At 39.0% G+C, this 14,062-nt stretch overlaps 1 protein-coding gene across 1 annotated transcript in view; it reads left to right on the top strand.

The window, feature by feature from the left end:
- LOC139449935 (ATP-dependent DNA helicase DDX11-like) overlaps positions 1–14,062 on the top strand; it is a 47,021-nt gene that overhangs the window by 30,496 nt on the left and 2,463 nt on the right. The window contains exons 21-26 of the mRNA XM_071231548.1: positions 5,570–5,673; positions 7,369–7,518; positions 8,882–8,950; positions 9,696–9,796; positions 13,120–13,204; positions 13,882–13,960. Coding sequence (XP_071087649.1) covers positions 5,570–5,673; positions 7,369–7,518; positions 8,882–8,950; positions 9,696–9,796; positions 13,120–13,204; positions 13,882–13,960 — 588 coding nt within the window. The remainder of the gene's footprint in view (positions 1–5,569; positions 5,674–7,368; positions 7,519–8,881; positions 8,951–9,695; positions 9,797–13,119; positions 13,205–13,881; positions 13,961–14,062) is intronic.

Consider the following 14,062-nt stretch of genomic DNA (forward strand, 5'->3'; position numbering starts at 1 on the left):
GAAACTTGAAAATATTGAAATGTTTGAATACTAACATGTTTATGCAAATAACACACAATTTAATAATGGGATATTTTGTTCAAAATTGTTGACAAATGAAAATGCTCTGTGTAATCTGATCACCCAGCAGTGAATGGGTACCCGGTAGGATGAGGTGTTATTGTAATGTGACTTATGTTATTTAAATGTTGATATAATTTTTGTTGTTATTCTTATTCTTGTTGTTATTATTATTATCAATGTTTTTATTTTGTGGTACTTTAGGTAAGTGAGGTAATCTGGTTCAAGCATTCGTAGATCAAGTCAAATATCTAGTTTCTTATTCAAGCTGGTGTGTCACCCACCATGGTAATTATGGAATATTTTAACACCAGAATATTACCATCAGTTTTGTTGAAAAAAATAATGTTAGACTTAAGGGAGAGTGAGTTGTTGCCTATACTTGTAGGCATTGGGTGAACACTCAGTTTTATTTACAGGCTGTCAAAGGGGATTGCCTAAATGTCAGGCCGGGCCAGCGGGTAGTACTAAAAATGGATTGCAGAATAATAAAACGAAACATGCATATGTAGGCAGATCTCAAATGCCCACAAACGTACAGTTTTGCTCGATTAGTTCAGTTTGAATCGAAATGTATATTCATTAATTTAATAAAGGGATATTTATGACTACATACCGAGAGTCCTCGTAGAAAGCCAGTGTCTTGACTGTGTGTTTTCTTTGATGAGAAGGTTTTCTCACTGACTTCAGCAGGTAGGGGTGTGATTTCCTGGGCAGAAAGTGACAGAGTTTTGACTACTTTTATTTCATTATTAACGTGTTGGGCAAGTAACCTTAACTCATTCAAATTAAACCAACACAGGATGTTTTCTGGGAGTGGATATTTGCGAATGTCAAAGGGCTGACACGACACGTTTAAAAAACTGTTAAAGCTCTTCTAAAGTTACTAAACATACTTTACATCTATAGACTAGTATTATATATACTATTATACCACTTTAAAGTGTCTCATGTCGCGGTAGTTAAAGAAAACATGCTGCTTAAAGTGAAGCCCTTTTCCCTCCACATTCTCAACATAGTCTCTATCAGAAGTGTTTGGCTTGTGTTCGGTGCGACTATGTCTGGGCTGTCAAAATCAACTTACACCTCACAGATGTATAATCAAATGTGTTTACATCTATGGACTAGTATTATATCTACCTATGTACCACTCCTACCCATGTTTTATGTTAAAAATTTGTATTTAACTCAATGAGACATGTAGACTGAATGTATAACAAGTCCAGTTTGGCCCTTCGATCAGCCGCCCGTTATCGCAGCTGCCTTTTGGTTATATCATCTGACGTATCTAATGAATGTCTTAAGTATACAAGAACCTAATCAGAGAGGTTCCTTTATCCTCCTTATTCGACTGCTTGTAAATATCTATCTCAACTCAAAGCTGGTTAATATACTCACACGCAAAAGAAACGGAAGTGGTTTTAAGCAAATAGGTAACAAACACAGAACGATAAATTGATACTAGTTTTAGCATGTACCGAAGCCTAATGGTGTTATCAATATTTTTGGTTGCATTTTGGAAGCCCCGAGTAAAAACGCAACATGAAAAACGAATCGCCAAAACGCACCATTTCAATGAACATGTTGGTATCATGCACCCATTTCTTGCGAAATTGAAAATGCACGAACTGTCATGAACTGTAGTGGGTTTAAAACTGTGGCCGATTCTTGGACCTACCAGTACTTGGTCAACAATGCCACGCCTAACTCAAATTCAGAGAAACCAGGCTATCGGACGTTTAGAAGCTGGAGAGTCTGTCCAAGATGTTGCCCGTCATTTCAACGTTAACATAACCACAATTTACCGTCTCCTGCATCGATACAATGCTACACAGACCACAGATGACTTTTCTCGGAGCGGTCGTCCGAGGGTCACCACACCTCGACAAGATAGGCAGATTACAAGTCAACGCCAGCGACATCGGTTCCTATAACTGCAAGTGAAAATGCTCGACAGACCATAGGAACACATAATGGACACATTAGCCGGGACACTGTGACATCTCCGTTACAACAACCTCAGATGTCGCCGACCAGCGCCTCGACCTGTTCTCCAGCCACGGCTTCGACAAGCACGACTTCAGTGGGCACAGGGTCATCACAATTGGTGTCATCGTGAGTGGAGGCGTGTCATCTTCTGTGATGAAAGTCGCTTTTGTGTCTCCCATGCAGACGGAAGAGTCAGAATTTGGCGGCGTCGAGGTGAACATTTCGCTGACAGAAACGTTGTGGAAAGGGATCCATGGGGTGGACCTATGGTATGGGCAGGGATTGGACTTAATGCGAGACTTGGACCCATGTGCTTTCTGAATGTTGGTCAAGGTCTGGGACATGGCGTCACTGCTCAGCGGTATATCGACCAAGTGATCAGACCCCACGTTGTTCCATTTTTTGCATAACATCAACAACACATTTTCCAGCAGGACAACGCTCGTCCCCATGTTGCCAGAGCTACCATGGCCTTTCTGCAACAACACAACATCCGTGTTCTACCGTGGCCAGCCCTCAGCCCTGATCTGAACCCCATCGAACAGTTTCAAAGGCGTCTGCACAATGTGCGCACAGTCTCTACAACTGCCGATGAACTACGCACAGCTGCTCTGGATGTGTGCATGAGGATCCCTAGGGCCTTCACAAATCGTCTGATCCACTCAATGTACAGGAGATGTGTGGCAGCGATCAACGCTAATGGTGGTAACACCAGGTATTGACTGCCATTTTGGGTATTGACCCGAAACTGTGTAAGCCCTTAACATTTGAAAAAAACCAATTATGTCATCTGCCTTTTAATCCATTAAACTGTCTTCAGTCAAATTTTTGTCAATCTTGCCCTATTAGTATTTCTTGTCTATACTGTTGAATATAAATAACATGTATACTGCATACTCGACTTGCGTTTCTTTTGCATGTGAGTATATATATTTTCTGCTGAATGTTTGAAACAGAGTGCACTTTCTTACTTAGTTTGGGTTTTAACGTGCTCTTTCCGACATATATATATTCGCACATGGGCCTGCTAGGCCGTATAGTGATGTGGTCGACAAGGGTATGTCCAAATGGTAAGGCAACCTGGAGGGCCCATATGGTCGCTTAATCATAATGTTGGCAGAAATTTTGAATTTTGAAATATGCTATGCTAATAAGGTAGGGGAACTAAAAGGAGGTTGTGTGGTTGTGTGTTTTTATAGATTTATGTTTTATTGGTAGCTTGTTTGTCATGTTTTTTTTGTGTGTTTTTTTCTGTTTCTAAATGCAGCTGAGTAGGCCTGTTTTGATTATATAAATGCCTAGTGCTTTAAAGTTTTGAAAGTTATTTATGGGGTTTAGCAGAGTTTCTAGTGTCATCTGGTTGTTGTAGTTTAGTGTGGATTGGAGTGTTGTTCTGTGTTGTTGGTAATGCGTGACATGTAGTATTACGTGTTCAGGAATTTAATTTGGTGTAGGTGTGAGTTTAGTTTAGTGTGGCCTATTTGTAATTTGGTTATTGCCCTGTTGATTTTTTAGGTTTGATGATGGATTTGGGTTTTTGGTAGGAGGTGTTTTTGTTTGCAGTTTGATTTCTGATAGTTCTGATAGTTGTTTTGCCACTTTTGGAAGATTTTTTCCTTAGTAATGTTTTTTATTTTGTTTTTAGATATTGGAAGGTTGATGCTAACTTCTTCTAAGTTTAGTGCTGATTTAGCTGCTTTGCTTTGTTACTAAACACTCGGACGTGGGCAGGGATCCAAACTATTTCTATGTCTTTGCCTAGTTTGCGGAGATTGTCGGAGCTTTGAAGTATCTGAAGTATTAGTTTTGGATGTTTTTTTGCGTTTTTGTTTTTTGTAGCCTGAAGCCCACTAATGAGTCTGTTGGATTAGGGTTTTTTTGTGTGTTTTTTATTTGGGCGCTGTGTAGGGCTGTACAATCCCTATTAGTTCAGCTGCTGGGTTATTGGGGAGCCTTTAGGATTTTGTTCCTTTTGTAGGTTTGTTGATGTGGATGCCGAATCCTGTGTGTTTTGAGTCCGGGTCAGAGGACCCGTCTGTGTATGTGTGACACCAATTTGGCCATTTTTAGTGGATGTATGCTATGTATCGCTGACTCTTAGTAAGGAACAACATATCGCAGTGCAGAGTTTTCAGACTGATCATTCAGTACAGTCTTGGAGAAAGGCTAGCTACAGGGGGTGGGGAGAGGCTTCCGATTGGGAGAGTCACAGACGGTCAGCAGGAGCAAGCTCACACTTGACGTGTAATTAAAGAAAGAGTATCATTTATTTTTACATTATTTTACAAAAACTGGCACTTGATATAATACCAGTCTGTAGATGTAAATACATTTGATGATATATCTGTGAGGTTTAAGTTAATTTTGACAGCCCAAGCCAAGTCAACCAAACACAAACCAAACATTTCTGATAGAGACAATGTTGAGAATGTAGAGGGAAAAGGGCTTCACTTTCTATAAATCGCATGATCTGAGACACTATGAAGTAGACCAACGAGGAGTGGTAAGTATATAGGTAGATATACTACTACTCTATAGATGTAAACACATTTGATGATACATCTGTGAGTTTAAAGTTGATTTTTTCAGGCCGGGCCAAGTCGGACCAAACACATGTGACAGAGATTTTCTTAAGAAAATACAGTAAAAGTGCTTGACTTTAACAGACCAGTTTACTTTAAATGCAATGTGCTGTGACATTATTAAGTGGTAAATAGGTAGATATAATATTAGTTTATGGATGTAAACACATTTGAAGATACATCTGTGAGGTTAAAGTTGATTTTGACAGCCTGGGCCAAGTCGGACCAAACACAAGCCAAACACTTCTGATAGAGACTATGTTGAGAATGTAGAGGGAAAAGGGCTTCACTTTGAGCACTGTGTATGCTTTAAATCACGCTATCTGAGACACTATGAAGTGGTATGTAGGTACATATAAAACCAGTGTATAGATGTAAACACATTTGATGCTACATCTGTGAGTTTTAAGTTGATTTTGACAGCCTGGGCCAAGTCGGACCGAATACTTGTGAGGCAGTTGAGAGTATGGGGAGAAGAGCTCTACTTTAACCAACATTTCTGCTTTAAAAAGGATAAACAGTACAATCATTTAAATGTAAACGCCATGCCGACAGATGGAAATTTGATATGTTTCGAATCCTCTTTCGTTTAACGATTGCTCTTTTATATGTTAGCTAGCTCGGCAATGCTTACACACAGCTCGACTTTCTGATTTTCAAGCTATTTACTTGCAATCACTTAATTATGGTGCACGGTTTTGGTTTGTGATTGTTCATTAATGTCATGTGTGTCTGTTGCATCAGTAATATGCAGGTATGGTTGTCGATAATGGAGTAATTAACCAATAAAACTTTGGCCCGGGGCGGCCCGACTTTTAGGCAATTCCCTGTCATTGCTTGAATTTCACTGACTGCAGTGAAAGTGACACTCAAGGACCCGCTTGATGTGTAGTGGTTGTGAAGGTGGTGAGTGACACCAGGTGGCGTGACTATTGCAGGTCATGTGATCGCGGGCAGCAACATCCTGCCGATGGTGGTGCCGAGTGGACCATCAGACCACACCCTGGAGTTCACCTATCAGAACAGAGACAAACCTGCACTGGTAGGTCACAGGTGATGCCAGTGCTTGGCTGGCCCTCATCTCTATACACTGTAGGGTAGTGTGTGTATATGTATATTTATTACCCATAGGGTTAGAAATATTGAGTGAGTGAGTATGGTTTTACGCCGCTTTTAGCAATATTCCAGCATCACACGGCCGGGGACACCAGAAATGGGCTTCACATATTGTACCCATGTTGGGAATCGAACCCTGGTCTTCGGCGTGACGAGCGAACGCTTTAACCACTAGGCTACCTGACCACCCTCAGAAATATAGAGAAAATCGTTTGTGCACTCATGCAAATAAGCTTCTCGCGAACCAGTGTATTGCTTACATCATCCAGACAGCACTGTTGAAGTCATTCAGATCTTGTCATGACGTAAGGTCAGAATGATGTCATACGAGAAATGACGCCAAAGATTGTTGACGTCATTCGACACATTGTGGTTAAGTAGAACAGTGGTGGTGACCACTGCATTTTTCTGAGGGGAAGCTCAAAAGGATTAAGAAATAATGGGTAATACAAAAATTATTACTCACACAAAAGTTGTCTAAGAATTCATATATTACCCTTGCTCTTGCTTGGGAAATACAAGAATTCTGACACTTGTTTCGTAAAACGGTATGACACACATGTTCGTATAATAATCTCTATGTGTTGAAATTAATATATAGAGAATCTCGCCCATCTGATTTAAAATATACCAACACAAATTTATAAAACCAATGATGTCACAATGGTCTGCAAAGCATTGACATTGCAGCAAGATTGCTTATCTAACCCAAGTGATAGGGCTTGTTTTTGATGATAAACAGGTAGCATGTAGCAATTGATAAACCATAAGTATTATGACAGGGATGTTTACAGAATATTTCTTTATTTTGCCATATTGACATGTCAGATATATTAATAATATTATCAAAGTTGTTCATATGTTGTATCAGATGTTCATAGGTTCTGCATCTTCCCGAGGCAAGTGTGTCCACCAGCCTATATCAAAGCCTAGTTTCTGCCCTTGCCACATCAAGGCCACTTTTCTTGGCTCTACCCTGGTGCCACCTCGCGTAGATCATGAGTTGTGCCCCTTGTCATGAAAACGCGATATCTAATCAGATCGCTGTTCTTATCTCGTATAGCTTCACAAAGATGGCGACTACCATAGGCGACATCCTCATCAATCAGATAACATGTGCGATTTCATCCCTGACACAAAAACATAGGCAGTCGTTGGGGGGTTTAAAAGATGAAAAAAGACATTCGTGTCAACAAAGACGGGCACTGGTAAATCACTTGCATACTTAGGTGTACCAGCCGTGAATGTTGATTTTGTGAAATATTCTCTGCTCGGACTATTGATATGTGCGATAGTCCAATCATATTTAGCACAGGAAAGTGGGCTTGATGTGGCAGGGGTGGAAACAAGACTTTGATAAAAATTCTCGCGGACACTCGGGAAGATGAAGTTGCTGACACTGTAAAGGATGATGGGTAGAACTCACATCCATTCGTGTCATAAAGACGATTCAGATTGATAAGGTGGTCAACTGACTTGGCTGATTACAGGGCAATGTTGTCATCGTTCCCTTGCTTTTTTAGTCTTTGGTTGGCACCAGCAGATGTGTCCTTATGTAGCAGAATGTTGCGGACTTGGGCGTTAAACAACATTCACTGACTCGCTGCTGTGTTTGTACCAGCTGGATGAACTGGGCAGACTGGTGATGAACGTGGGTCAGGTTGTACCAGGGGGCGTGGTCATCTTCTTCCCATCTTACGACTACGAGAAGAAAGTCTACAATCACTGGGACAACTCGGGCATGCTGAAGAAGATAGCAGCTAGGAAAAGGGTAAGTTGGCAGGGAGTTTACCAGTTGATATACTTCTCAAAAGAAGTTTAAGAACACCCAATTCATTCACATTACTACAGTTGACCTGAAAGAATCAGGTGTTCTTTAACTTCTTTTTAGTAATAACTTTCTATGTCTGTGAAAATATGAATTGTGCTTCGAAAAACTTGATTTATGTCATACAATGCGCTGGATGCAAGGCCGAATACATTGGACAGACAGGGGACACCCTAAGAGTGAGAGTGAGGGTCCACCGACAACAAATAAGGGACCCCTCTTGTCGGTGTATCCCACTCAGTCAACACATTGATCAGTGTGCGGGGAATAAAACACCAAATTTTGTGATATTCCCGTTTTACAAATGTGACAATGATGCACTGAGAAAGATAGAAGAAAGTTATGTTATTAATACTTTCAAACCAAAATTAAATGGCCTGAAATAATTGAATAATTATATACAATTACATGTATTGTACATTTACTGCCACTACAATACTTATTTCTGTAAGCGACGTACGCCTGCCCTATCGTCTTATGCCCGTCTTATTGTGACGTCACAAAGTTAGATTGCACTATGACATCATACTATGTTAGAGTGCACTGTGACGTCAAAACAGCGTAACGGTATAACTGTACTCTTGAAAATCACATGGATGAAACCGGTTGAGTAAATTATACAGCTCATCGTTGGACTTTTGAATTCTCTCTCTCTCTCTCTCTCTCTCTCTCTCTCTCTCTCTCTCTCTCTCTCTCCCTCTCTCCATATATATATATATATATATATATATATATATATATATATATATATATATATATATATATATATATATATATATATACACACATACATATACACACACATATACACACTCTTGTCTATATAAATGCCAAAACATTTACAACAAGGCTTCTATTTTTAATCATTTGGTCTTTCTTTATAAAACCATAGGGCCTGTCATCAAAACAACAATAGAAAGGAACTGCTAACTAGTTTTTCCTTCTACCATTAGTAGAATGTTTCAAAATTTCCATTGAAGAAATCATTGAGTTTTAGCTCACCTGACTCAAAGTCAAGTGAACTTATGTCATGGCCTGCTAGTCTGGCATCCTGGACTTATTTCCTACACCATATTAATTGATAAACAGAGCAAATTCCTGGTAGGGGCTTTTCCAACTGGAGTCACTTGATGCTTGAAAAACTTAGTTTTGAAACTGAAGCTATTTCAAAAGCGACATGTAAATAATTTTGGTTTGTGAAAACATGAACCGTAAGTGAAATAACATTCCTCATTAGTCTGTCATTTTGTAAGAACAAACCCTACATTTTAATTTGGCTGTGAATGTATATTCACCGTTATTTCAGATATTCCGGGAGCCGAAACTGGCCTCTTTGGTTGACTCCACTCTTGCGGAGTTTGCTAAATGTATCAAGGTGAGGCAAGTCTGTTTCTGTGGTGATGTCTTTAGTCTCATTGCACTGCACAGATGCACTACGATGCATCACTAGCCACTGTAGTGTGCATGCAATTAAGGTTTATTGTATGCGTATGTATGGATCAGAGGTCAGAGTCTCGTTTTGAAATTGACCTGTGCGAGCCGGTATCAATGGCGGTTCCCTGTATATTCTTTTCGTTGAAGATCAATAAAGTCTTTGTCTCGCTCCATCAAGCATCATATCATTTGTCAACAGTCAATAGAGCAAGGATCATCTTGAACATTCTAGCCACTATGGTTGAATTTCTACAGCTGACACATTTGCAATTAGTGTTATTTTTATGTTTCAAGTTTTTGATTATTCAACTTGAAATGTCATGAAACAGGTGCCATTGGTATTTGTAATTATTGTGTCTTGTTATTTCAGAATAATACAGACAGAATTGATTGTATATGGTATCTCCCATTTGAACGTTTCTGACATATTGCAAAGGTTCTATCTTCTCATCCCTGTCTACACATATGTGTTCTGTTACAGGGGGCGGTAGGGTAGCCTAGTAGTTAAAGCGTTAGCTCGTCACGCTGAAGACCGGGTTCAATTCCCAACATGGGTACAATGTGTGAAGCCCATTTCTGGTATCCCCCACCGTGATATTGCTGGAATAGTGCTAAAAGCGGCGTAAAACAATAGTCACTCACTCTTCTGTTACAGTTCAGTGTTACACATGTTTTCTCTGTTACAGTTCAGTGTAACGGGCTCGACCGGGGTCACTGGGGGCCTCCTGCTCTGTGTTGTAGGCGGCAAGATGAGCGAAGGCATAAACTTCTCCGATGACATGGGCAGGTGAGACTAGCAATATTTTCCTCAAGACATGCCACTCTACCATGCTTTAACATGGTGGTTACTTAAGTAAATGAATGTTGTTTTATGCCGTTCTATGAAGATTCCGGGGTAGAGCAACCCATACTTGCTGTAAAAGGCGACCATGCTTGTCGTAAAGGGCGACCATGCTTGTCATAAAAGGCGACTAACGGAATCAGGTGTTCAGGCTTGCTGACTTGGTTGATGCATGTTATCGATCCCAATTGCATGGATCGATGTTCATGATATCAATCACTGGATTGTCTGGTCCAGACTAGATTATTTTACAGACCGCCGTCATATAGCTGGAATATATCTGAGTGCGGGGTTAAACAACAAACCAAACCAAACCCAAAATTTTCACCTATATCCAAAGGAGAGAGTGTATCAAGGCCACGCTAAATTCTTATTAGATTTTCATGGGAATGTTTCAAAACTGAGGCAGGAGGTTTATTTTGTGTATTGTTTAGCTCACCTGACTGCCAGGGCAGCCATTCTATAAAACCTATTTATGGCTATTACACAGCCATTACTCAAAATTTGGTGTTGAGTTGTTAGTAGAGGGGCTCCATATATATGTTCCATTTTTTAACATATTTTGATTGTTATTTGATCTTTGTATTTTAAAAAAAAATTATTTTGTAGGTTTAAAGTGCGTTGGCACTTTTTAGTGAGAAAATGAAAAAAATATTTGTATATCAATCCTGACAGCATTCTGTCTGTCTTTGATGACAATTGACTACATACCCAGGTGAGCTACAACTTTTTAGGGTATTTCCTGTCACTGTGATCCACACGAAGCAAGGATGTTTTGTAGGAATGCATATGGTGTGTTTCACAGAAAGAAGGAAACTTGATAATCACATGTTCTTGATCTGTAGGTACTTGAGACTATGACTATGTTTTTGATTTTATGTTTCATGGATTTATTCTAGTTTTTCCAAAAGGTTGGTCGAAATAAAAATGTAAATACAAAGCGATGTCGAAGGAAGCCTTTTAGGGCCATTTTTTTTTTTATTTGTTTCGATACTATCAAGATACTAAGTTGAAATTTCATGATACTTAGTTGAAATTTCAAGATACTAAGTTCAAATTTCAAGTTATCTTGAAATTTCAACTTAGTATGTATCTTGAAATTTCAACTTATTACATAATATCTTGAAATTTCAAGTTAGTATTTTGAAATTTCAAGAAAAAAAGAAAAAAACAAATTTGCCCTAAAAGGCTTCTGTAGATGTCAATCATTTATTTATTTATATGAAAGTAATTCTGCCGTGGAGTTTAAACAAAAGCTTGGTTCTTGAATCACTGATAGTGATGTAGACCTGGAATTTATATATATAACATATTATGTTATATAAGAGATTATATATTAATAGCAGGAGGAAATATCTATTTAATTTATTTCTTTTCCAGCTGCTTTTCAATAGGGGCGGCGGGCCAGTGAAACAAAAAATAAAAAATGTGTAGCTAAACTGATGTCAGGGGTGAATGGAGGCTGGCATTGATGAAAATCAAATAATTCATTCTGGCCTTATGATAAAACCAATGCTTCATTCCTGTACAATAAATCTACAAGGGTGTGTCCAGATGGCTATAACCGCTTGTGTATAGTCTGACCAATATAAAGTTCTCACACATCTCAAGCTTCAGTGATCAATGCGCCCTGTGTTTGACCCTCTTAATGATGTGTTTCCAGTTTCCCACAGAAGCTCCTGAGCATTAACCAGGTGCTTTCGTGTCCTAATTTCCTCGTGTTCATTCAACTGTTTGTGAATGTATTCATAGTCAGTGTCTGTACGCTCGGATACAGGCCAGTAACAATGTTGACATTGCAGCCTGTCGAGCCTGCTGGAGTATTGTAACTATCCTTCCTCACGCTCCAGTTCCAGCCATTTAAAACAGTTGCCAGGTCTTTTTAACCAGGACTGAACCCCATTTCCTCTTTCACAAATTATTAATGGTTCTTTCTTTTTACCGTATTGGACGTAATTCGGCAACATTTGCTAATATATTGGCTAGTGAACAATCCCAATTAGCACCCCTTCTGATTGATCAATGTACACAAGACTTATTTATTCATGTATAATACGCACTCGTGTGTTATATGCACCCTTAATTATTGGCAGTTAAATTCTGGAAAAATATATCTTTCGTACTTAAACATTTCAGGCTGTCACCATAAACCACAAAATTTGTCTTTCAACTCTGTTGTTTTTTCAATAAAATAATATTCTAATAAGAGCACCCCCCCCCGCCCCTATTTTTAATTTTGAGTGTGCCCTGGTTGCTTATTACGTCAAATAGGGTATTTGTCTGGGTTTGTTTTGGCTTGATCTTGGCTATGATCCACAAAAGAAAGTTTTTGTTGTCATGGTTGTGTAGACATGTTGAACATATGTTCAGGCACTAAGTGAAAGTTTAGTATTTTGTGTAACTTGAATCAGAGCATCATTCATCTTCATTCCTCGTCCAAATGCAATTTGTGTAACATTTCGGACACTGCTCGGTGAATAGGGCAGAGTTTTCAAATTCAAACATTTTTTGAGATTTCAATAGTTTAGCCAAACCAACTTAGTTGCTAATATTTTACAGATTTTTATCCCAAAATTAAATGTAGGTTGGAGGGAAATAGAATAGTCATTTATGAAATAACTGTTTGTTACTTAACACAAGATATACAACATTTTTTTACATTTGTGCCTGTTGTCATATTTCACCTGCCTTTTATATTTTATTTTCTGGGTAAAAAACTGCCATCCTTCCCTTCAGATAAAATCTTTACTGTAGAGAACAAGCCTGATCCAAACGACATTGTACTTTTGAGATCATAGGTTTATTTCCCCTTTCACTTTTTATTTTTCTCCAAAGTGAAAGATGGATGGGTGAAACAAATAATTAAACTGGTTTATCTTGGAATAAAGTAAATATATGTAAAGAAGTGCTTGATGATTTTTGTGAGTGAATTTTATTGTGGTTTGCCTTGTATGTTGTCTGCTCATAGCATGTAATGTGTGACCCGTGAAGATCCGGGGTAGAATAGGTCTTCAGCAACCCATTCATACCGTAAAAAGGTGACTATGCTTGTCGTAAGAGGCGACTAACGGGATCGGCTTGTCAGGCTCGCTGACTTGGTTGATGCATGGCATCGTATCCCAATTGTGTGGATCGATGCTGGTGATGTCAATCACTGGATTGTCTGGTACAGACTTGATTATTTACAGACCGCCGTCATATAGCTGGAACATTGCTGAGTGCGGCCTTAAACAACAAACAAACCTGTAATGTGTATGCTGTCTGTACAGGTGTGTCATCATGGTGGGAATGCCGTACCCAAACATGTACTCACCCGAACTCCGGGAGAAGATGGACTACCTCAACAAGAACTATGTGGGTTCACCTGGCTTCTCTTCTGAATAATGAAAATTTCATCACTTTAAATCACATCCTCGATTTTCAAGTGTATTTATTCATGTATTTATACAAATCACAAGACTGTTATAAATGATTTTAGGAAAAGATGTTTCTTGTGTACTCCGAGGTGAGGTAAAATGGGGTTTAACGTCGCGTCCAAGATTATTGCACTTAAGTAAAGACGTGTATGCATATGTGTGTGTCTCAATACAATCACATTTTTACTCTCATACACGACCTCTTTTTGCAAAAAAAAATTTAAATTTAAATAGTCCATATGTTGACATTGAAAGGAAGAACAAATTTACTTGGAGCTAGGAGATGCAATAGTGTCTGGTACATACTGCTCCCATACTCCCATACTTCAATAAAGACTTGGGACTTTCATAACAGTATAATATATATATACCACAGGGTGTTACAACAGCTCTAAAATTAGATCAAACTTTCTTATCCCAAAGGAAATTTTGGTTACATCAGCACCAGGTCTCAGCCTATTGTTAAACACCCATACAAATACCTAAGAACATCACAAACGTAATTAACATTAAATGTCAGAACGGGTAACACTGATATTGTCTTACCATACCAACCATTTCGTTGATGATTGCTACAACCATTCACTCACCATTCAGCATCCATTCACTCCACAGCCTAAATCTGAGGATGGTCGATTACCTGGACAGCTGCACTACGAGAATATTTGTATGAAGGCCGTCAACCAGTCTATCGGTGAGACAGTTTCCTGGTGGTACTTTTCCTATCAGCTCCAGAGGTTTTAACTGCATCTTAATTCCTGGCACCAACACACATTTAACAATGTGGAATATATTT

Source organism: Haliotis cracherodii, unplaced genomic scaffold, assembly GCF_022045235.1.
Source record: "Haliotis cracherodii isolate W230 unplaced genomic scaffold, xgHalCrac1.p SCAF_8, whole genome shotgun sequence".
Taxonomy (NCBI): Eukaryota; Metazoa; Mollusca; class Gastropoda; order Lepetellida; family Haliotidae; genus Haliotis; species Haliotis cracherodii.